Source organism: Chlamydotis macqueenii, chromosome 3 (assembly GCF_036417535.1).
Source record: "Chlamydotis macqueenii isolate bChlMac1 chromosome 3, bChlMac1.mat, whole genome shotgun sequence".
In the NCBI taxonomy this organism is placed as follows: Eukaryota; Metazoa; Chordata; class Aves; order Otidiformes; family Otididae; genus Chlamydotis; species Chlamydotis macqueenii.
Genome location: NC_141558.1, coordinates 38,073,781 through 38,099,228, shown reverse-complemented (window position 1 = coordinate 38,099,228; position 25,448 = coordinate 38,073,781). Strand labels below are relative to the sequence as shown.

General features: G+C 38.9%; 1 protein-coding gene across 5 annotated transcripts in view; it reads left to right on the top strand.

Moving 5' to 3' along the window:
• The first annotated feature begins 9,781 nt into the window (after positions 1–9,781).
• Positions 9,782–25,448, top strand: part of CEP162 (centrosomal protein 162) — a 44,246-nt gene continuing 28,579 nt past the window's right edge. Inside the window, exons 1-7 of one of the 5 annotated variants that reach the window (XM_086744317.1) lie at positions 9,900–10,037; positions 10,997–11,082; positions 11,941–12,020; positions 16,982–17,120; positions 19,645–19,755; positions 24,637–24,789; positions 25,059–25,245. In XM_086744317.1, coding sequence (XP_086600443.1) covers positions 11,961–12,020; positions 16,982–17,120; positions 19,645–19,755; positions 24,637–24,789; positions 25,059–25,245 — 650 coding nt within the window. In that variant the 5' untranslated portion in view covers positions 9,900–10,037; positions 10,997–11,082; positions 11,941–11,960. Of the gene's footprint in view, positions 10,038–10,996; positions 11,083–11,916; positions 12,021–13,108; positions 13,133–16,981; positions 17,121–19,644; positions 19,756–24,636; positions 24,790–25,058; positions 25,246–25,448 lie in introns of those variants that run through there. The other 4 variants (XM_086744314.1, XM_086744315.1, XM_086744313.1 and 1 more) reach the window with 4 other exon arrangements.

Sequence of the window (25,448 nt, the reverse complement as noted above, 5' to 3'; positions counted from 1 at the left end):
GTAAGCAATGATTCTTAGCTTCTTTTTCTTAGTAGTTTGCCCCTTCACACTGAGACCGTAGATACTGACATTAAACATTTGTCTATATTTAGAATTACAGAAGCAGGTATCTCATTTTTTCCTCAACCCCTGTCCCCTTTGCATTCAAGACCTGTATTTCATACTCGCTCCTTTTTAAGGCTTTGCATCCAGCCTGTGCTCCATGTCACTGAGGTACAAGCCCGTGCTCACCTCTCTTGGTTCGTTCTCCATGAGCCAGGCAACCATTCACTCCTTGAGACAAGGGCGTACCTATACACAAGCGCATGTGCGTGCACATGTGTGTTCACGCACATGTGTGCACTTTTTGAAGATGTGCAGCATCTCTGCCTGCCTCTCTTCAGCAGATAACATGGGAAATACTGATACTCTATAAAGGCTGGGGGAGCGGAGACAGGGAGAGGGGGTGGAAGGTACATGTGTACATACATTTCTTCAAAGGAGAAGAGGAATGGTTAGTGGAACATATATATGTGTTTAAACGGGAAATGAGGCAAAGCAAAGGAATGGCAGAGCTTATTTGTCAAAGGCTACAGAAGGCAGAGGACACAGACATATTGAGTTTGTGGATACAGGAGAACTGGGGACAGCTTCTGCTCTTCATGTGCAAGTGTGTATACATGTTGGGGTGAGGGAGAACCATGCTGTGAATAGAGGAAAACTTCTTGTGATCCTGTCTGGACACATCCCATGTGAGCTGGATGAGGCGACTAACAGAAGATGAGGTTGGGCACAGTCTTCGTTCATTGAACACTTCCCGAAGGCAGGAATCCAGTGCTGGGATAGGTGCCTTAGAATCCTCCAGAAGTCTAGAAATAAATGTGAGCCACTCTACTCCTAGAGAATTTCTAAAGCCTCTCTCAACATCTCACTAACACAAGGGTGTGAAATTTTCTCTTCTGCCCTTGTCCACATCCCTAGAGGAGGCACCAGCAATATGAGCTGCTCAGAGAATGCATAGGTTTCTAAACACGCAGTTTAGACCTTTTTCTTGTTTCTCTTTTTTCTACAACATTCCTTTCACTCCACTTCATTCTTTAATATGTATCTTTTTTGGATTACTAATATTGGCATCCAGGATAGCTAACTCTTGTCACGTCGGTAAGAATGTGTATGTTAATCTGATTAGACTCAAAAAAGCATCTGAGGGGATTATCAAAACCTTCTAGGCAATGAAATATCTCAAGAAATCTGGCTTTACTCTCCTGGGTGTGGACTGTTGTATACATTTCTGAAATCAGGGGCAGGTGTCTGGGAATGCTACTGCAAAGAAAATACGCAGGGGGGTCTAATTCACATCACTTCACATCCTCTTCTGAATTTGCACCTCTTTCCAGGTCCAACTATTGGGTGTTTTTAATCGCTTATTACATTTTGAACTCCACACTGTGAAGATCAAATAAGCAGCCAGTCATCAATTAACTTTCCAAAGCAAATACTTCAAAATTCACAACACATATGCGTTGCAGGCATAAATGTTGGGCGGGTGGGGGTGTTGCTGTGTGTGTGCACATGTAGAAGGAATTGGGGGAATGGGCCGATCAGTTAATACACAGGTTTCTAAACATGTGGATTATACACTCTTCTTGTACCTCTTCTCCCCACAATATCTTTTTCACTCCAAATGCAGGCAGATACACATACACACACATGCTCACCTTTGATATAAAACTGGGCCTGACTCTTGCTGTGAATGTAATTTTCTTCTGCTCAATGGCTCTCTTATGCTCTTCTGTAAGGGGTCCGAGGGGGCCACCACCGGGTAAGGAGAATTTTGGCCCACCATGTTTTAAACCTCATCACACAATAGGGCCAGAAGCAGCAATAGCTTCTCATTGTAAATTGTGCCTGTTATTGTAATTTATCGGGATCAAACAGTTGCTGGCAGCCCTTTCCATAAGATCCGGTTGCAGTGTCTATATCAGCATCAAGCAAAATCAAACATGGCTTGCGAACAGAGGTTTAGCGATAAATAAATCACTCAGGGAGCTTTAGAGAAACAAGTCTTCACACACACCAATGTTATGGTACTTGTCTTTATTTCTCTTCCAGCTTTCTTTTCTTTTCTTTTCTTTTTTTTTTAAATTTGATTCACAGTGTTCGTATGACATGTGTTTTGCCTTATTCAGCCATTTGGAGTACAGGTGCATGACTGTGTTTTTGATGGAGTGTTGCTATTCTGGAGTGCTCCATCCAAAACACAATCCCACACATGTAATCCAAACTGCCAAAGATGAGTCGACCATCTTGCCGTTGCCATGATAATTAGACATTTTTTTTTTTTCATTCAAAGTTGCATAGTCTTTATTATTAGTTGCAGATGCCATGCTTAAACAATATTGTTGAATCTTAAAAGGCTTTCGCACTGGGCTATTTTATCCCTCAGTGTGGAGGAAATTAACAAAAAGCCCAGGCTTATCCAAACTTAAATTAAATCAAAACAAATATTATTACACTGCAGGAAAACACCGACACTTAAATATCCTTAGTATACATGTAAAAATCGTAGCTTAATATTCTATTAAGTAAATATAGCAGCTCGTCAGGGAAGGCTTGTTGTAATGAAGGGATTCATGGAACAGCAGCTTCCAGTCGTACTAATCCACGCAGGCCACACATCTGAGTGTCTTTTCTTTGAAAACGTTTCAGTTTCTTATCACATTAAGAAAATGACCACTTCCCAGAAGCCTGAAACAACAAAGAACCTCACTAGGTTTTAAATCCTTAAAGCTAGGTATTATTTTCCAGACAAATGCTTGGAAAAGGCAGTTTTCACAGGTCTCAGTATAACCTGTCTGAACCTTGGGACTGCTGGTGTTTATTTCTGGGACCTTAGGAGCTAATAAGTGATTAGTGGGGTAGATACGGAGAGAAAGAGAAGACACGGGAAAGCAGGTGTCATAGTCCTACGAGGCTAAGCTTTAAGGGCTATTTTAGTCCTTCGACAAGCCAATTTCTTGGTGGCATTTTTAGGTGGGTGGCAGACAGACACCAAATGTTCAGCTGCTGGAAATCTCTAAGTAATGACAGGTCACATCCCTACCTAAAACACTGTTTACAAAAAAAAAACAACAAACCAACTGTCCTGCCTGTTGGCATTTGGGAGTTTCAGAGCGGTGAGTTTTCCTTTCCATAGTATCTATCTGGCTGGCTTTTGTTTTCTGTACACAGAACATCAGTTTAGATTGTCTTTATTTCCAGGTATGAAAAAAATAAACCAAAAAGGAGGACATGTGCTGAGTCCAGAAAGGTTGCTTTGCCTGGTGCAGAATGAGGCCTCCTTGTCAAGCACCGTCAGCACAGGGCAACAAAGGTGGCGTGCTATAGATACGTTGTAGGTGAGGGGTCTGCACCTAGCCAAAATGGCCCCAGGTAGCAATGGGGATGTGGCAGTAGAGAAGGAGACCTCAGATATCTCGGACTTCCCCATCCCCTGGCTCTGTACTAACAGCATCTGTACAAACAGCATGGGACTGGGGCCTGCATCTCCACGAGCGAGGGTGAGGAGTGAGACAGCTACATTAAATGGACAAACACATGAACTTGCTTTGCACAGAGAACAGGCTTGTAACAGTCACCCTGTCCCCTGCACCGATACCCGTCAAAACGTCCCAGGGTTTTTGTTATTAAGTGTGAACACCTAGTTCTGTGGGGGTTATTCCTTCACTGGCCAAAGATAAAAAAGGGTACCCATATGCACCCATCTACCTTTTTTCCATTTATTGGGAAACAGAAACATGTTCACCTGGGCAGTCCATGGATCAGCTGGGGGAGCACAACTTGTACGGACAACGATTCCTGGCAAGGATCTGATTTTGCCCCCTTAGTTTTTAAGACCTATGCTCAATTCCCTGTGCAGGAATGTTAAGACTGAACTTCACAGCGCAGTTTCAAAGAAAATTAAAAATATGGAGCCGATTAACTTAGGATGAGATTATAATGAGAAAAAAAGCTTGAGGAAAAAGGTAATTTTGATAAATTTCACACTCCAGCTCTCCTGTCCAAACGTACACTGTAACTACCTTTAGCCTGCTGAAAATGCCACAGAAATACCACTAACAAGCCACTTGGTTCACAGGGATATTGTTTATAGCAGACATGAAGTCAGGAAAACTGTGGAATACATTATTGGTTAAAAAGTTAAACCAAACTGCTGGCAAATAAATTAATGGTCATTCCAAATTTTCTTTCTAAAAATGTAGGCTAGTATATAGCAAAGCAAGTGATCCATTAACAAAATAATGATCTTTCAAGCCAGAAGACAATCTCATCCAGTAAGTAACTGCTTAATGAAATTATTACCTCAGCAGCATAATTACAACAAGCCTTTTGCCAGAAGCTGCGGAGTCGAGCAGACCCTACCCATCAAGCTTGAACTCAGGTGCTTACAGCTCCACTGCTCTGTTTCGATGCAAAGAGCCATGCAAGAGTGCTGAACGCCCTCAGCCCAGCACGGGGGCTGAACCACTGGAGCAATGCAAACTGGTATCGGATTAGCATTAGTTATCATACATGCATGCACCTGCCGCTATGCCCCACGTCTATCCCAGGGAAGACAGACCTCGAGTAACCGGAGAAATGCTAGCAGTTACACGCAGGTGAAGAACAGGTTGGAGGCACTGTTCTCATATGCCTCTGTATGAGGAAGGAGCATCACATCACGTTCCTTGGCTGCAGCCATCACTGGTGCGGGGCACACTTAGCGGCGGACTTCAAACAGGTAACGCTCCTGGCCTCTAACAGAGACAAATCTCAACATTGTTGATACATAGCAACTTTGAAAACATTTTGACAGATTTTCCTGAGAGGGCGCACAAATCTTTCTACCTCTTCACTTCAGCAGAGACTCCAACCCAAAACAAGCATCCTGCACTGAAAGTAGGGAAGCATGATCCTTGGCCCAGTGGGTGTTCCAGGTTCCCACCACTCCAATAACAGGTCGTTTTTAAATCAACCCCCAAAAAGACTGAAGACCTCCCAGTTGCACTAAACACAATTTGATCCTTTTTCAGCCAGTAGGATAAAATGTGATGTTATGACTAGCTGTATTTTAGGGAGAAATCTCCTGTGGCAATCCTAAGGCTACCCTACTTTCAGAGGAAAAGGTTGAAAATTGCAAGTCTATCACTTAAGATCTTACAATCTTTCTGTACTAACAACTGTAATCACAGTTGCCATACTGAGCTTTTTCGGATACTTATCTGCAGAGAAGTGATGTTCCCCTAAACTAGCTTTTTAAGATAAACACATATGCATGTGCTGTTTATTGTACTTTAAAAATAATAATAAAAAAAAAGTTGAGCACAGAGAAAATTCTTCAAACTGCATTTGGAGAGTGACCCAAGATGTGGGAAAGTTGTCTATTGCTTATGTTATTTTTTTCACCCACTTTTGAGTGCTTTGAGGCTACATTTCCCCTGAGTTATGACAGATATTGCCACCCACCTTAGTTCTTCCTGCCTCTGCCCTAACAGAACCTCTTTGTTGTTTTATCTAATCAGATTCAGAGGCCCTGCTAGAGTTGGCTCACTCAGACTGTTCAAAGCGGTTATATTTCTTATTTCCCAGGCTTCAGAAGACCTAAAAATAACCAAGTGAAAATCTGAAATGCAAAGCTAATATTCTTGCCAGTGTTAAGCAGATATGTTGTTAGGATTAACGAGAGATTTTACAGATGTGAAAAATTTGAATAAATCAGAACACTTAATTTTTCTTTGCTGAGTTTTCTGAGTTTAATCTTTCCTAAGCCACTAAGAATTTTTAATAAAAATATTTACCTTAATTTTTTCTGAACCGAAGATATGTGATGTGTCTTCATGGAAAGAGAAAAAATTATTATAAAACTTTATATATACAAAGGAGAATATTCACGGCAGATGAGGGTTTGCAGTTCAAATTACTTAGGGGTGAAAGTGACCCAAGCTGTTTCTTCAGTCCCCGTGTAGAGCAGGATTTGTAGGTGTCTTGCCTGATGCCAAGCACTGAGAATTTTCACTGGCAAAGAAGGACCTGCAGTAGGCACAGGGCAGGATCGTTTGGCTAGTTCACATGTGCTACGGTCAGTCAAACCAGCTATGTCTGTATCTATCTTTGCACAATAATTTTCCCAGAATTCGTCAAATGTGAAAGCTTGTAACAGGAGGGATCTTGCCCCACTGCCCGGATTACGCAGTATAGCAATGTTTCCCAATAAGTTTATAGAGAATCTGGAAACGGAAGAAAAAGGAGTGTTGAATGTTGGCAAATGCACTTCTTTTAAGGCGAGAGAGTGAGAAGCAGCTATAATTATTGACTGCAAACATTCACCCTCTGAAGGAACTTTTAACTGCTTACATTTGCTGGCAATAGCACTGTTTTCTCTACAAAGGGGAAGGGTTTATTCCTGCAGACAGTAATTACAGCAACTTTGCACTCCCCCTCTTCCAGAGGAAATGAAAAGTTGGCAGCACAGGGCACAACATAAAGGCAATTATGCATTTACACAAATGAGCCAAAGGGAGGATCCTTTTTCAAAAAGTCGGAGAAACGGTGCATGTCTGCTAACTTCCAGAAACCGGGAAGTAGCCAGCAACGCGACAGCCCAGCTTCCAAACTTGCAGATCTGTTCAAGGGACGCAAGCTTGAAGGATAAATAAGATTAGCGACTGGTCTAAGCCTCTGGAATAATTTGAAACACGACACAGAATTTAGTTCTCAGTCCGTGGAGAAACTGCATTGATGGAAAAGACCCAGCGGATGGGATGCTAAGCTGAGCTCAGGCTAGCTACCGTAATGCAGTCGACCATAAATCTGACCCTCGGGATCTGAAGGACTATGGTGGCGGAACAAACTAAGACCTGCAGTGAAACAAAAGTGAAAGTATTAAAAATGATCTTTTAAACTGAAATTATAGTTAGGTGAACTATTTCATAACTAATCCTAATTTCACAATGTCAGACTACTGTTTTCTCTCACATGAAATACAGTTCCATGTAATTTTTCGATTTCCTGTGCAACTTGTACTTTTATGGAAGGCTTTTCCTTTTTCTGATGCATATACTGGAAAGGGTTTTTATTGCACAGTCATGTAAGGAAGAATTATCACAGTGGGCGTGCACAGAGAATGTAGTTTTAATGTCTTAATTCACCACTGTTTGTTTGCTTTTCATTCAATATGAAACTGTTAACCTTTAAAAAAACATAACCAAGAATATGGCTAAATATTTATTATCATAATCTCATATGTCACATATTTGCAAGTTCAGTACTGAAATACTATCTAATGCAATGCCTCAGCCAAAGTGGATGTGGCAGACGTTTTGTTTCTTTTTTATTCTATGTCTTTTTCCCCATTGACATTTATGGATACAAATCTGAAATTAGACATGCAAAAACAAAAGTAGGGATATTTTATCCTTTTTAATTTTACCATTAATTGTCTGAAATTATTAAACTAATATGTGAAGCCCTATATTTTAGCAATCTGGAGGAAAAAAAAAAGAGTGTTAAGTGTACACATGCCACACATTTAAATGAGAAGCCAATGACTACAGCGGCAAAATCTGGCTTCACAGAAATCAACAAAGACTTCCCACCCATGTCAGCGGAGCCAAAATTTTACCTTATAATTTGGGGCTCTGTCCAGTAGGATCTATTTCAGAATCTGTGACCACCCTTCTGCTTTATTAGCACTGCCGCCCAAATTGCCACGTTCCTGGCTGAAATTCATGGCTAGCCCTGCTCTCCGTTTTTTAAGCTCTGCTGCTAAGAGCTCTTGAGAAAACTGCTCCAACTGGTTGGCATTAGAAGGAAATGAAAATCTTTTAAGTGGCTATTGTGCATGTTATTTGAAAGCACTGGATGACATTTCAACACCAGGCAATGCCTTCTCTCCACCACAGCCATCAAGAGTGGTTTGGGTTTTTTTCCTTCCCATATGGGCACTGAGGTTTCCAACAGCATTGATCCCTCTGCACATTTTTCTATACTTCGTACAAGACTCTTTGAACATATTTCCACAAACAGAAAGGCTTCAATGTGCAGCAGTTTTTTAGCAGCTTGCAGGACTGAGCCCTTAACGTGATTATTTGATTATATATGAAGTAACTTTCATGATCAATGAATGATATCATGGCTATCACTTTGAAGTTAACAGCAAAATTTGCATTGGCTTAAATTTCAGCAGGATCAAGGCATGCAGCATCAGACTGACATCCCTTAATTTATTTCCATATTTCTCTTTAAATGCTCAGGCCTCACTGCCTGCTTTTTCATTAGATGAGAGAAAAGAGCAAACGCTGGAAACTGATGTTTTCACCGGCAGCAGGCTGTCACGCCTAACAAATTGTTCTAGTATATTAGTTTATGTGGGCGTCCTGTCCTTGATCAGCTCCCACATTTCCAATAGACAGCCACAGGAGTTGCACACAAAGATGAAATAAATGACCCATATTTTGCAAATGGAAATACAATACTCCACCTGCAGATAAAAGGCCTGATTGAATGAAGTGCTGCAGCACCTTCAGCAAAGTAATTCCTATAGACTTGGGTGGAAAATGCAGACCCCGTATTTCTTTGCTTCTTTTAATTTAAACTGTAATTTACACTTGCATTCAAAAATCTGGGATATATAAAGGCCATATTGGAGCATGGTCTTTATCTCTCAAGCTAACAGGAAATGAGAGACAGTAAGAGGATTTTAACTAGTTTCTCACTTGCGATGAGTATCCAACACTCGCCGAAGAAAACATCCTTTCAAAATCTTTTCACACCAAGTCTGCTCAACAAAGAATCAGAATGTGCGTGTATGCGCAAAAAATGTTCATTTGTATTCTTAAGCGAGCTTGTTTTACTTTGCCATTTACTAAATGCTGGCGTAAAAATTCCTGAAGCAACGTGACTCTCACAACAAACACGACTGACAGACCCTTGCTGGAAAGCACACGCAAGCACAGACTGCAATTGTTCTGTGGTTATTTGAGAGACAGTGGTCAGGGAAACAGGGGTCATTAATTTCTCCGCATATTTTTAAACATTTCCAGAGATGCGCTAAAATGTATTAAAAGCATAACAGCTGACATCTAAGGCTGAAACTTTAGAAAAGCTTTAGAAGGGGATTTCTGGGTAAGAGCAAGAAGGGATGGTTTGGTTTTGACCCTTGCATTAGGGAAAGCAACAGGCTTTTAACTCTTCCCATCTTGCTTTTGCAAAAGAGCAGCTGGGGGACCTGGGGAGCAGCGCACCCTTCAGAAAGCAGATGAAGAAATGCTGGCTGCAGCTGGCACCAGCCTCGCCCCCGCAGGCTCCGTGAACGGGAACAAGCGTGGTCCTCTACCCGGGCCTGGCACCGCCACCGAACGGGGAAATAAACTGAAATTTAGTTTTAATTCCCCTGCTTAACCCAGGGGCTCCTGCGCAGGCCCTAGAAGGCCGAACATGGAAACAGCTCAGGAAAACTGACACCACGGAGCAGCCCCCGCGGCCGGTACCGGCCTCCCTTCGCCCAAACTCCCTCTCGCCGGCAGCCGCCGCTGGCCGGAGACAGGTGCGCGGGCCCGGCGGGCGGCGGCTGCTGCCTTACCCGGCCCTGACCGCTCACGGCGGGACCGGGGAGCGGCGGCGGCGGCGGCGGCGACAGCGGCGCTGCCCCCCCGCCGCCCAGCAGGCGGCGCCGCTCCCGCACGCCCGGCGCGCGCCGCCGCCTCACGTGACCGCGCGGCGACTTCCGCCTCCAGCCGCTCGGGCCTGGCCGAGCCGAGCCGAACCGAACCAAACCGAACCGAACCAAGGCGGCGTTTGACACGGTAGTAATGGCCGCTGGAGACCGTTCTCTCCCGTCACGTGTCTTCCACGCGCGCCGGCGGCGGAGGAAGGGAAAGCCGGCGGATGGGGCGGATCACGTGACACGCCACCCCGCGGTCAGTTTTGGCGGGCGGTACGGTGGCCGGGAGGGTTTCCTAGGCAACCGCGGCGCCATCGAGGGAGGCAGCTGTGGCCGAGCGGGGCCGGACGCGGCGCAGGTACGCTCCCGGCGCCCCGAAGCAGGGCTGCGCTCGGCTCCGAGCCGCTCCGTCCCCATCCCTTTTCCCCTCCCCCCTGGCCCCTCTGACGGGGCACGGCCAGGCCGAACCCCCTCGGGACTGCTCTTCTCCCGCCCGGCCCAAGCCCCCGCGCCGCCGGGGGCCGTTGCCCGCTTTCGCCAGCACTCGTTAGGCCCAGGCCGGGAGAGGACGGGGCTGGAGGAGGGCCGCGGAGTCACGGCTGGAGGAGCAGGGCCCGCCGGCCCCAGGGCTGCTTCCCGCCCGCCGCCGTAGGCCACATTTGCGTGGGATGTAGGGGAAGCTGGAGGAGGATCAAGTGACGGCTGCTCCTGGCCCTGGGATGATTAAAAGATTACATGAAATGTGCTAGGCTGTATAAGCTTTCCTTCGTCCCTGTGGCTTAGCCATACCTTCCCAAAACTTCTGCTTTCTGCACTGTTACAACATATATCCCAGGCAGTGACTTTATTTTATGTACAACGTCATTTGTGAGCCTCTAATTCTAAAAGTATGGCTGTAAAGTATATTTGATAAGGATAATGTTTGTCTGCAATCTACTGTTATGGAAATTGTCTGACATATTTGTTGTCCTTTTGAAAAATAAAGTTTTATATTGTTAGTTTTTATAAAAGCTGTAATTATAAGGTAGACAGAAGTATGGGTAATGTCAGAAGAATCAGTTTGTTTTTCTGGCAAGGCTGTAATTAAGTATTTTCCACTTGCTTAAACAGTTGGCACAGCTAACTGTTACAGCATCTAGTGTTCTTTGATGTAAAAGTATAAAAGGATACTGGATTATGTGTGTCATGAGAGGTAACATTCTTAATCTTCTTACCGTGTTTTCAGAGATATTGTCCAAGAGCTTACATAAGGATATCTTATTCAATTCAAAGTCTGAGCCGTCTGCTATAACTTTTTTTTTTTTTTAACTGCGAAAGCCAAAGTGTCAGGTGGTCTATGGATGAATAAGGAGTGAAAGCAGGAAGCAATTGTCACAACTCGCCTGGCAAAATCAATTTACTAGGTAGGTAACAGTCCTATGTATTGAGAGTGCTCCATATTGGGAGAAGTTTTGTTTAATGGTAAAAGCATTTCTGCAAATGTTTATAGCCCTTTTACGTTTAAATAGCGCTTCTCAACCTGGAAGATGCTCGGGTAGTTTAATGCTGCTATACATATACAGTTTTGAGGGTAGCCATGTGTGTTGAGCAGTGTCATGTGCAAAAGTTCTGTAGTATTTTGAGTATGGGGCATATTTTGTACCTGAGAAGCCAACCCAGACTTTTAGGAATGGGAGGGGGGCGAGTACCATTGCCTTTCTGTGTCAGGGCAGATCAAACCAAATGTCATCCTCGAATCTTAGAAACTTTCATGCATTTATTTTTTACTGAGTAGAGATGATGAAACAAAAATAATGATGCCAGATGTCTCCAGTTTTGGACACGAAACATGAAAAGGAATTAAAAGCCCTTAAAATGGATGGGCAGTATTAATGCAGTGGATTCTTGTTTGATTATTAACAAAATGAATTGTGGGTAGCTAAGAGAGCTGTCTTTTGAGGAAAAATGTGGAGATGGTGAAAAGAGTCATATTTGTATTTATCTCTTAAAGTTTAAATGCTGAAACTGGTGTTTTGGAAATTGGTATTTTCATTATAAGAAATTTGGGTAATGCAGGTATGTTTGCATTGATTGTCTTGTTCAGAAAATAATTTAGGTTGGGGATGGGAGGAATGAAATTGGGCATCTGGAGATTTTTTTTTTTTTTTTGCTTATAGCTCTCTGAAAGCAGCAAATCACTAGGCTGCCTCTAATTTCATAATGCTTTTAATTAACTTTATTTTTATTTTAAATCTTAGATTTAAAACTCATTTATTTGGTAGGTAACACCAAGTTGTGGATTATGGCTCATCGATTTTCAAAAGAAGAATTAGATGAGCAGTTTGAAGAGTTTCTGAAAGAGGTATGTTTTGGCACAAGGTCACATCCCTTTTGTCTATTAAAATACAGGGGAAAACTGAGTATGGATGAATATGAAATGGAAGATTTAGCTGTGCTTTTATCACATAATTTTCATAGCTGTGTTATGTGTGAGTCTTTGCAAGGTCTTAACTTCATTGCCAAACTTAATTCTTAAAACTTAATTTTGCTGTATTGAAATCAAGAGAACAGTTTTGTGATTAAATAAATATTTTATTACTGCTAGATTGTATCTTCAGAAAGAGCCCTTGCTGCTTGTTTTTTGTTTCAGTTTAATGGTATGTTATTTAGTAGCAGAAGCTTCAAATTGATACATAATTGAAAATGACAGGAAAAAGCTTTTCCTGTAGGTAGGCACAAGCTACATTTTAGGAATGTCTTTATTTTTCTGTGCAATATCTAATTTCGCTGGAGTCTATTTAAAAATTCTTGTATTAATCCTAACAAAATGAAGTATGTTGTAGTGATTAGAAAAAATTAATTTAATATGTTTTATTCCTTATGGTGCTTGATGATTTTAAGTGCAGGCAAAATCATGCAAGTCTGTGGGTTACGACATACGCTTAGAGTTATCAGACATGGTCAAAATGCCTTAACTCTGTATGGGTTTTTTTCACTCTATATAGACCTGTAATTTCAGAATTTGCCTTCTGGACTATCAGACACACAATGTGCTAATCCTAAGATATAAATGCTGCGTACACAAGACCTTTACTAGATTCTATTGCTGTCTATAAGTGTAGCTAATGATGACAGAGAATATTCTTGGGGTCTTTGCTATGCGTAATGTATACTTTTAAGTTTTATTGATGTAGAGGTTTTGCTACAATGTAATTACTTGTGAAAAAAAGTAGGTGTTAGATTCTATAAAAATTAAACTTTGTACTGTGTAGTGAAGATCTGTAGCAATGAGAGACTTCTTTTTCAAGAAGATTTTAGCTTTGCCAGGTAGGTCTGTAACTGTGCTTTGACCATGCAGCTTGTGAGGTGTTTTTACAGATCCCGAATAAATGTAACTTCACTGAGCAGAACTGAATTGAGAGAATAGAAAACCAAAATCCCATCTGAAAATTAAGATTCACAAATAACTTAAAGGTAGATTTTGGCTTTTAATTTGATGATGTTTAATTTGTTGAATTCACTGAGATTATTAATGTTAGTAAAATTACAAAAGTACTCTCTGCATTTTTGTTAAAAGTTCTTTAGTTACTGTTATTGTGAAGGGAGTTGCTCAGGGGAAAAGAAAGGAGATTTATTCTTTTATTTATTTTGTGCTTCTGAAAAAACTCTGCATATGATTGCTTCCAATATTTTGTTCCTCATTTGACATGCTGCTCTTGCTTCTCAGCTATTGCACATATTGAGAATGCTCAAGTTAAAAAAAAAAAAAATCAAAATAGTTGTATTGAATTATTCTAAGTGGTATTTGGCATGTTCCAGAGAATGTGACTTTTAATGACTCATTTCTTAGTTTTTTATATTGTTTCAAACTGAAACTGTTTGTAAGGTGTTTAAGCTTGCTTAAACAGATACACTATCAGTCCAATCATTAAAAATATGTATTATTTTATATTTTGCTAGCTAAATGCAGACCCAAATAGCAACAACATTATCTGCTCTCTTTTACTTTATGTGCATGCATCTTCTGTTATGTCCCTCCCTTTGCTTTTGTTTTATTTATAAGAAGTGCGCAGCCTTTTAGTATTAGAAAGATGAGAAACTGGTGTGCTCCACTGCTTGATAGGATGTTTGTGTTGAGAGTATAATGGCAGGGGAAGGAATAGCAAAAACAGTTTCTTAGTAGTTTGCGGAAGAGTTAATATTGTTTAAGCAAATCTTTCTGAGAAGAAATGGAGCAAGATGGTTTTTCCTTTTTGAATAACCCATAGTTAGTGAAACTGCCTTTGTTTGAGGGGAGGATTGTATGTATGTTTGTGATTAAAACATACAAAGTTACAAAAAAGATTGTAGATACAGTTGGATGATGCAGGTCTAATACAAGGATTAAAATAAAGTCACTTGGCATATGGACTGAACTTTGAAAGGTGTCGGTGAAGAGGATTTTCTAGGCTTTTATCATTATACAGAAGGAAACACAAATGTGTAATAACAATTACTGCATGTAGGATAGATCTTTTAATAATTCCTCTGCCCGGTCACAGTTATTCCCAACACCTTGCCAGAACAGGCTATTTTAATCCATAATTCTTCTTTTCCTCCTCCGTTGTCTGTGATCCTTCCACTCCCCACCACCAGTATCTTCCCCTATTGTCACTTTAATTTATACGTCATGTGTCGTATTGGTATAGCTCCTGAGTTTTCTGAGTGATGGCTGTGAAGTTCCCTTGGGACCCGCAGCGTGAGGAGCTCTTCCTAATACACAGTGCTTGAATTAATTCCTTTTTTTGATGGCACTTCAAGCAAAGCAAAGTTAGGAAAAAGGCATTGTCTTGTTCTAGTCTTTGAAGTTGACTTTTGTTCTACTTGATGTTTATGTATAGTTGAGAAGGAAGACTTTCAAAAGAAAAGGCTATACTATCTTAATTAGAAAAGCTATAGAGTAGTAACACTACTCATTAAACCATGTTTGGAAAATATTTTTAATTTTTATTAAAAGATCAAGTATATTAAAATATTTTATACTAAAAAGATAGTTTGGAGTAGACTTGTTTTATTGAAAAAGACTTATTTCATGAAATAATTAGGACAACTGGTCATGAAAAGTCTGAGTGTTTTCGATCCAATCCTATATTACGTATCTACTTTCTCAAGTTCCTTCATATATATATAGGAGGTGGTAAGCTGTTTCACTGCCCCCCACTACCCCCCACCTCCCCCCGCCAAGTGGTGTTTCTGTGCTCCTGAAAGCTGACAGGCTGTTTTATAGAGCAGAGGAAGGAAGAAATCAGTGCCACTTACTGTCACCGAACAGCTGTTACTGGTTCAAAAAGTTGAATAATTTATTTATTTACTTTTTTTTCAAAGGAAAAAAAAATTAAGTTTCACTTTTGAGACAACTGACATGTTGGGAAAAAGGCACTAGTATTTTTGTGTCGGTATTTCTTTCCCAGCTGCTTCAACTTTACAGTTGACAAGATGGCTGGACACAGAAAGTTTCCAGAATTTGAGAACAACCTGTGGGAGTTTCAGTTTCTTTAGTTACAACACTCTAAGGAGTATGAGCATCATTGAAGTTCTGCTTGCAGAGTAGAGGATACTGTTAGTCATAAAAAAACCAGCAAGCGATAACAGAGCTTGCATCAAGCACCTGTCAGTATTTCTAGCTAGCAGGAGGCAGTTGATCTTTGGGGACAGTGGCACTAGTACTTGTGTTATGACTAGTGTAAAGAAGTTGTTCTTTATAGAACGTTTATTAAGAATGTGAAGCTGTTTTGTTCTATGTCACTGAGCCAGCTTAAAGAAATTGCAATACATCCTGTTGTCTAGCAGTTTCATAATTTATTAAAATTGTTTTTTGAACAATTGCCTAAAGTGCAAGGCTCAGACCACTTAGATTTTCTTTCTGAGGCTGTATGTCAGACATTTAGTTTTCTCAAGTGAAATTGTAAGCTCTAAAGATGTTATTGGTCAGAGATAGTCATAATAATATTATTTTCTTATAATTTTTCTTAAATGGTAGTTTTGGATAATTGGCATTTAATTTATGGATGTTCTTGTTAGGCCTGTATAAATTGAAGCATTAGCTACATAGTAAGGGTGGGCTTTTATGATAGTGCTTTTAATGTGGTAGGAATCAGGCAATGGACTGCGGAGGCTTGTTTTAATAAAACATCCTCTTGTGTTTTACATATTAATTACCCACAATCCTGTTGCCTCTACTATTGTGTTTATACTGTCACATTTTCTTATTTGTGACTATTGCAAAAGTGAAGCTTTTGAAATTTTCCCATATTTGTGATTCACAATTTCGTATGTGAATTCTTTGTCTTACCCTTTACGGCTTTTGCTAATTCTATTCATTGTGTTCTTTAGGACACTTGAGGACAATTAGTTCTTAGAATTACGGCTAAAAAAGTAGGTACAAATAAAAAGTATGCCACTTTCCTTAGTCTCATGTTTCCTAAGTTTAAGCATAAGGAATACGTAGCACATAGGTTGCAGTGCAAGGTTGCAGTTTAATTAAAATATTTCCTTGTTCAATGTCTGGACAGCTAACTGGCTCTCTGTAAGCCACAAAGAGCTTTACTGAAGGAAAGGAGCAGAGATTAGGTTTTTTTTGTTTAAAAAAAAAAAAAAAGTTTCATCACTTCAAAAAAGTGCTATTGTCTTATGAAGTATCTGTTACTCTTCAGTAACTTAAATTCATAGGATGTTCATACTCACAGACTTCTTTCTGTATTATTTAAGCCATCAATCAAAATCGGCATGGATGACTAACACTTATGAAAGCTTAATACATAGAGTTCAGTAGGAATGGCTCTGGCGTTTCTATTCATTTCCATAAACACAAAGTATAAAATTAATTTCTGAAATCTGATTTACTGGAAGTTAGAATGATGCTTGTGAAGGTTTATTTTTAGAATATTAATATTGTTGTTCATGTACAAAACAAGGGCAAGGCAAAACTGTCTCTGCTCTACTTCATTATCTTCAGGGCTGTAGTCAGGATTTTGATTCTTAGATGTTGTAAGTAATTGAAAAAAGAGCTGATTATGTTGTTCATTTGAACATATACTCTACTAAGCAGTTAACTTCTAACGTGTCAAAATTCTGGCAGTGAGGTTATTATAATCTGCAGTATTATGCCACATGAATATAGTTATTGTCTCTTACTCGACTTTGGCATGCATATACAAAAAAGGCAGGCAGTGGGGAGTAAAGACAGACATCTGAACTCAGAAGTCCAGAATTGAGCATCTGAAAGGCAATTAAACAATGTGAAAATGTAAAAACTGTCTTTAATCTTCTATGCAATTCACTCAGTCTTTTTCAGATGATTCACTTGGAAATTCAAAGAAAAAATCCAGTGTTCTTGAGACTCTGGGACAGCCCAGGAAAAAAGAAACAAAGAAAAAGGATTCTGTGCCGTGGTGGATGTCTGAGGAAGATTTTGATGATGGTGGTAAATAATCTAGTTTTGCAATTTTTTTTGGCCACAGGGGGTCAGACTAGTTCTTTCTCATACTTCATATAGGCCTGGATTAAGCTGCTGCCGCGAGTCCTTTAAAACATTACAGTGCAAGTCTGTAAAGAATAAAACTCAAATATAACTATTTTTTAAAGGAATTGTATTCTAGCTGTAAGCAAGCTTTCTGCTATTTTTTCCTCTAGCTTTCAAGTTATTACAAGTTTTAGGGAATAATGCTTGTATGAGTTAAGTACAACACAAAGCAGAATCAGAAGTAGTAATGTGATTGTATCAAGTTGTTCTGATCCAAACCAATTCCACCACTTTTATTTTTAAAATTAAGGATATCTTATCAACTGTGTAGTTTAACTAGAGGTAAAGCTATTAGAACTGAAACATGCTTGATCTGCAGTTTATTGATGTATAAAATAAAAATATTGTTTTGGTAAACTTTTTAAGGTCCATCTCAAAAAAAGGTTGTCCTTTAACAGGAAAAGATTCAGAAGATTACCCCATCCAGTTTTGCCAGTAGGGAATCCATTTACTTGCAAAAGAAGCTAGCCTGTTCATATTCATACTCTTGATGAGGGGCTGATTTTTTTGGAAGGAGTTGGAAGTAATCTGTCTGTAATGCTTTTTGAATCAAAGGTGCAACATTCTTGGCAGTTGGACATAATAAAACTGAGAATACAAAAATGTGGGGCAGATATGCTAGATCTGTGCACTGAATTCTTCCCTGAGCACCATTTTGCCAGCTAGATTGTTAGTTTTATTTCAGTTACACTTCTGTCACCACCCAGAATTCTGCACTTGTGGGACATATGCAGTAAGCCACATCCCACCTGCACTTTAATATTACCAAGCAGGGAGATGTTTAAGTTTTACTAGAGGGCTTTCCAAGTTCAGTCTTGTCAAGAAGGGGGCAGCTTTGTGGCATGAAGCAGAGCTCCTGGTTGTATCATTCCATGGTGAAGGGGCTATATTTGTCATACTGGATGCTCGCAAATCATAACAGTTGTGTTAGCATATTCTGTGATAGATTAGGAACTGCATCTGTACTGTGATGAATGCCGTTCTGCTAACTGAAGTCTAGTTGTAGGGCAATTAACTTGAGAGTCAAGAGAGCCATTTGCAGATGCCAGCTTGGCCACCTTCAGTATAAACTGAGTTTTCCTCTGCAGTTGCAAAAGTAGATAACTTTTTTTGTGGCTATAACTGAGAATGATGAATCCCACAATAAAGGGGGATTTGTACATGTGCATACACACTACAAACTATGCTGTGATTTAGTTCATGTAGATATACTTGCAGTGTTTTAAAATGACAGGTCAGGTGACTGTAAGGAATTCAGTGTGGATAGGCTTCTAGAACTGCTCCTTTATTCCTCCCCATGTCTCTCTGCTTGTCTTGCATGCTTCCAAGTACTTTGTCAAATACAATTTTTCCGTATCTAATATTCTTCAGCAAGCGAATGTTGTGTAGTACGTTGCTCAGATGTATTAATGATGGGTGAAGGCACAGCAGTTACTGCACGGGATGACTGAGAAGATGATTTAGATTTGTAGCTTTTTGTGAGGTTATTAAATATGCCTTAAATAGTAACATAATTGTCCTGCAGAAGAAAAAAAAATTAATATTACTGTGATTATAACAAATATGGAAATAAGTTGAATTTAATTTCTGGAAAGTGTAATGTTGTCATGCTTTGAAATTCTGTGGAGATTATTGAGTATTCTTTTAGGCTTGAACCTCCACGTTGTTGCAGATAGGACTTTATTAGCAGGCTGTCAGCTAATAGAATTATTATTTTTAAAGTGTTTTGTCATCATGTATCAAACTTACATAAATGTATAAGTCTTACCTTCATCCAGAGCACAGCACTGCATTACAAATACATGTTCCATATGTATAAGATGATGTGTTTGAGTGGCACTGTACAGACATATTGTTGTATTAACAAAATACAGCCTGGCTAATTTCCTTAAGGAATGCACCAGGCTGGTAAGTTGTTTCCAGTTTGAGGTTTTCATTTTGAGTTACTTCAGTATCTATGTCATGCTTTGTTGAAAGACACAAAGAGAGATGACTGGAAGACTAAATATATGCTATACATTTTTTGTTGTGTGATTGTTTTTTCCAAGGCATCTTGTTACAGACCTGCCAGGAAATAGGTACAGTTTTAAACTAATAGCCTGTTTTCACTTGGTTTTGTAGATTAATGGCAAACAGCGTAGACTATTTCAGTTCATTTGGCTAAGAAGTATAAAGTACATTTTAAAATAACTCAACTTGTTATTCTAGGCATGTTTGAACTCTTTGTTCTTCAGCTTTAAGCTGAAATGTGCAAATCATGATTCAAGATAGTGTCTTCCGTATTTGTCAGGTTAAAGACCTACCTCTAACTAATGTTCATTCTACTTGCTTTGGTCATTTAAATGATAAAAAATAATTGGATAATAAGAATTCCTGTCCTGTCTTGCTTGCCTGTCTGTTCTTGCTGTTTGTCTTACTTTTCAAGATTCTCAAACAAGATTTGTTAAACTGAGGAAAGAGAAGAATCTGATGGAAAGTCATGCTGAAGTAGTGGAAAATAGTGAACAAAAGAGTCCCCATTCAGATTCCCCATCTGGTATTTTATTAAATATGTTTTGTTGTATTTATTCAGTGTCAGCCTTGTATTACTAGTGTGTTTCCTACAGAAAATCCTTTGCAAATCGTCTGTTTGACCATAGTGTTCTCAATGAAAGCAAGCTGCCACTTACTTCATTTGTCATTTCCAGAAGAAGCTAGTAACTATGAACTTTTGCTCAGTTGTTGTTACATCACACATCACTACCTGTAGTGATGTAGTAGGACAGACAGTATTGTATGTGAGCCAGTGGTAGGGTGGAGAATAACCTTGAAAATCTAAACAAAAAACAGTATGTTTTGTAAACAGAAAATCTCTTACACTTTCTGTATTTCATACTCAAGAAATATTACTATTTGCTGTTTTACTTGTTTGATTTCAAAGACTGCAGTCAAATAAGTATTCTACTTATTTTCTATTGATGTGATTCTCTTCCCTCTGCTGACCAGTAGGCTGCTCTGTGCATGCTGCCCCGGGAATGGAAGCAGTACAGTTGGTATAATAATGACAAACTAAATTGTTTAATCTGCAGAATTATATTAGTCAATATAACTTTAGATTCAAGCTTTTATGCAAAGTAACTTTTAATGCTATCTGAAGAGAAACTCCAAAGAATAATGAAGAGTTATAAATATTGATCCGTGAAATACTTTTGTGTAAATGACAATAGCAATTAATGTGTATGTAGTAGTTTAAACATGGCTTTGGTGTTACAAACAGATCAATAAGATTTTGGACAGCCATGACAAAGAGATATTTGGCACTTGTTCTTTAGATCACGTTGGTGATTTACTATGTAGCCTGTAGAACATTTCCCTGTGTTAGCTTTCTAGAGTGTATATGCTGCCCTGTTTTCATAAGCCTCATTTGCATTGAATAGCTGTAAAGCATCTCGGTCTGGGAAATAAATGCTAAAGCTGAATCTGTTTCTTGAATTAGGTTTAATATTTCAAATATGAGCAATAGGAGGACTTTGGTAGTTATTTCAAATTACTGTTTTTAAAAGACATCAGGTATTTGCATTATTTACAGTGGAAGGCATGCTGTCAACACTTTTAGTTTCCTCATAAATGTGGGAGAATATGCATCCAGAGAAGTGATGCCTCACCAGTGGACTTGGACATCAGCTGAGAGAATAAAGGACCCATGCATTGTATCAGGAGGGATTTCATACCATTTCTCTTTTTGCACTGCACCTATCATATGCTCACCACCTTCCTTTAGTCATCTTGGATGTTTCCGAGTTGTTTTAGCTTCTGGTCACATATCCCCATAGTCCTGTTTCTAGATAGCAGAAGTATTGGACCTGATCCTCTAGACTAGTCTTGCTCTTTTTTTTGTGTCAAGATAAATTCAAAAGGCCTGTTACTATGAGTTTTTTCTGAATTAGCCAATTTAGAAGCCCCTTTCAGCCTATCAATTTGAACAAGGGGAAGTCTCATACAGTACATCAGTCTAGCCTAAGGTATATAAAGTATGTGGTGTGGCTATCATCTGAGTATCATGAGAAAGCAGTTTTTAGCACAGGTACTGTTCTCTAAAACTTAATTCTACTGGTGTGAATGGAAGGTGTTTGGTTGTATTTGCTGCTAAGCAAGTCCTCACAAGGGTTTGAGCAAAGAACATGCAGCTTTTGTACCTAACTGTGATAAAGACAGTAGTAATTAATGTTTATGTACCTTTTTTCCACTTTTCTTTGAACCGATCTAGATGCTTTCTTTCAAAGCTTGTAGTACAAAACTTCATTTATTGTTGAAGTAGTTTTACTAGTTTTCTTTCTTTTCAGGTAATATATTGAGCTCCTAGAACAGCTTATTTGAGTGCAAGGTATATGTGGAGCAAGAAGGAATCTGTCTTTTTTAAAAATTAAAAAAAAAAGAGGGGGAAAAAAAGTTTTATTCTCAGAATGTATAAGTGTTAACTTTAATTTTTAGTTACAGCTAGAAAATTATAAGTAATTGAATCTACAAGAAACTGAACATTATTAATTTTTCAGAAGTGTCAATTTGAACTCTCACATCTTATTTTTCTCTTTATTCCCTGTCCCTTATGCATACTTACAAATGTTTGTGTACACTTAGAAGTAGTTCCCCCTAAACCTTCTTCCAGTGCATCTCGTAGCAAGGCTTTATCTAAATTCAAAATGCTGGAAAAATTCCATAAGGACAAGAAATATTCATACTTAAACGAAGAAGAACGAAGCCTCACTTCTGACAGTTTAGAGAATTCTGAGGGTAACAAATTTACTGTATTTTATATCATATTGAAAAGGTTAAGTGACTCAATTCTGACAGTCCTAGTCAGATTAAGGAGAAAATGTTACCTTTTAAACAGATGTTTGTAATTTGCTATAGGTTTGAGTCCTTTGTATTTATGTTTTGTAACTTTTCTCTAAGTGTGGTGGTTAGAAATATTTTTCTAAGTGAAACTCAAGTTCTTATTTTAATTAATTTTAAGTGGCTAGACTTTAAAAAAGAATACTATATATGATTAGCCTTACAAAATATGTCATGTGAAGATATGGGTAGTGAAATCTTTGGAGTTCAAGAAAACTGCTGCTCCAAGAAGTTTTTAGAAGTAACAAATACCCCCCTTCTAAAATAAACCACTCTTGCAAGCCTCACAGAAGTCAGTAGGACTCTTCAAACAGCCAAAAAATACAGTGAAAAGAGACTTTGAAATCCATCCAAGTTGATATTTTTTCCAACTTTGTTAGGTTTCTCAGAGTTCAGATTGTGTAGAGTGAATATAAAAGATGTTCTTACCTTCATTAGCAACGGTAGTATCCCCTGATATCTGGGGTGTGTGTCTCGGGGAATTGTAAGTGGCTGAGCTGCAAAACTCAATGGCTGTGAAACAGTATTTGATTTTCAGATTATTACAGGGGGTACTTTTTTTTTTTTTTTAAAAAAAAAAAATATCTGATCTGCTTTGAACTGGCACAATACTTAAAAAAATATTAGATAGTTTACATAAATCCCATGAAGCCTTCAAGATCAATGTAAGTCTGTTCAGAAAGTTCATGGAATTTGGAATGATTTAAATAAAACAACTCAGGAAATTTTTTTCTTTAAGATTTTGTGCTGTTAAACATTCTAATTGTCTTTTTACTGAAGTATATTCCCATCTCCTTTCTTGTAAATCTTATGTAGGAAGGCAGTGACAAGTTATGATTCTGCTAACATACTCTCATTGAAAAAATAGGATGTTGGAGATCTGATGAGATTATGACTAATCTAAAGCTCTGCAAAAAACTTGTGACCTAGCTGCAAACAGACTCCCGTTTGCTGTCTGATAACTAGACTAGGGTGCTATCTGGGTAAATTACTTTAAATTCCTGCATTTAGCTACCAGAGAAATAGACTATTCATACTTTTTCACTTCTCTTCAGCACTTTGAGCTGAAGCTGAAGTTAAATATAGGAACGTGGGAATCAATTCCAAGATGCAGAATCTTATGCAGTCAGCCTCCCAATAAAACGTGCAAGGGGTCTTTGTCACTGAAATCAAGAAAAAAACCCCAAACTTTTCTGCCTTTTAAAAGGGAGGCTCTTATAATCAGAATGCACGTGCTAAGGGCTGCCCAGTAGGGAAGGAAAACATTTTCAGAGTCTTGCTTTCCCCACCCTGCCTCACCCTGAGTACATGTTCCGTACTGAAGGGAGAAGATTCTCAATTGTCATGATACAGGCAAGTATGGCATTTCTTAAAAGGGACTTGGTTAGACCTGTATAGAGGACAGAGTAACAGCCTAGAGTTGAAGTACTTGATTAGCACATGGAAGAACGGTTTACTGTTCTTGATCTTGATCTGAAGGTTATTAATGTATGCATCTCCTGCAGTCTCCTACCAGCAGGAAATAAGCTGTTTTCAGTGTCTTCACCCATCCTGGTATGTTCAGTAAGTCCAAGGACACAGCTACAGTCTAAACATCATTTGGCCAGACAGAACAAAAACTTCTGAGTTTGTTTTACCACGTGGAGATTCATGTTGGAAAAGACAGCCATGGTTTCTGTTCCCTTCTGTGAGAACTGTTAAATCATTTCATATGTCATTGGATAAAATACATAAGCAGCTTTTCTCCTAGCCTTTCTCCTAAGAGAACCTCTAAAGAATCTGGGTATAAATATGTGTTTTAGGGGCAGGCAGAAGGGACTTGGTACTGCTTTTTAACTAGCAATGTACTGCAATATTTAGCTTTTCATTTTCCGTAAGGAAGTAGATAAGGCAGTGTTCTGTCTGAGAGCAGAATGCACACATAAAGTTGGTAAGGTGATGTTGAACCCTCACAACAATGAAACTATAGTAAGAAGAGCAACTGTGTATTGTAGTTGCATAAACATACAGAATGAAAGAACTGGGTGTTCATCAGTGACCTTTAGGTAACTTTCGTTACTGTTTTTTTCCTTTAAGCATTTTATTTGCAATAGATGAAACGTAACTGCTAAGCTACGGGCTACAATTTTCAAAAATCTGTGGTATTTTTTCTGGGGTAGTAGATTAAACAAAATTAACAAGGCTTTTAACAAAGAAACGTTAATTTCTGTATAGGGTTTGTGTGTGTGATTGTCTTCTATGAGTAACGTGACAATAAGTCAATTTTTACAGCTGTTATATTTGCCCCATGCTGAACTTTAGTTTGTGTGCAAATACGAAATACAAAAAGACAATGTATAGAACAGTCTAATTAACTCTAATTAAAAAAGATTTACATATCACATAATAGAAATGGAACTTAGATGAATGTGACTTGTGAGACTGTGTATCTTTGCAATTGCAACATGAGATTAAAAGTGGTGGTTCTGGAAGGTGACTAAAAGACTGAAGTATCATAGAAATAGCTTTTAGATGATAGTCAAGAATATTGCAACTTTTTTCCTAGGAGTACTTGGAGCCAATGGAAGCTTTGTCAAGATAAAGAACGCTCCACAGCCTGTGGGAGAAAGTTTTGAGAATATGCACGTGGAAAAGATGCAGCTTCAGAAAAGTAATGGGGTTGCTGTCTCCTTAAGTAGAGACAGCCTGGAGACAAATGGTGAGAACTGAGAGCACAACTGTTTTATGAAGTTATCTAGATCTAAATGAATTTGTATTACAAGCAGCTTACCTTAATTAATTGCAAGGTGGGATTCTTCACTTCTGTCAGCTGCATCTCGTGAACTAGGCTCCTAGCACTAGTTTGTGATGATTTGATACTGTTAATATTTTATGAGTCTGTCTATAGTTGTTATTGTTAACTATTATGTCTATTCTATGTGGACATACAGCACAGACAGTTAGTTTATTCTTTGTTTTGAAATTTAGATTCAGTTTTGGCTTCTGGGCCTAATCAAAGTATCGTGGGAGTTGGATTGGATACCTTAGAAGAACAAGAAGAAAAAGAGATCTTCTTTGCCAAACTTGAACGAGAAGCTTCCTCTACTATAGATTATTCAAGATTAAATAAAGAGCTGGATTCCAATGATTCTGTCATACTAGCGCCATTTGTACGGTAATTTAGAGGGAAGAAAAGTTGTGGACTCTATTACTGGGCACATGTGACTTGGGTATGACTACTGAGATATTATGGGACAACGTTCTCTATGTCCATCAGTTTTTTGTTTATTTGTTGTGGTTTGATTTTGGGTTGTTTGTTGTTTTTTGTTTTGTTTTGGTTGTGTTTTTTTTTTTTTTTTAGGACAAGGACAGAAATAA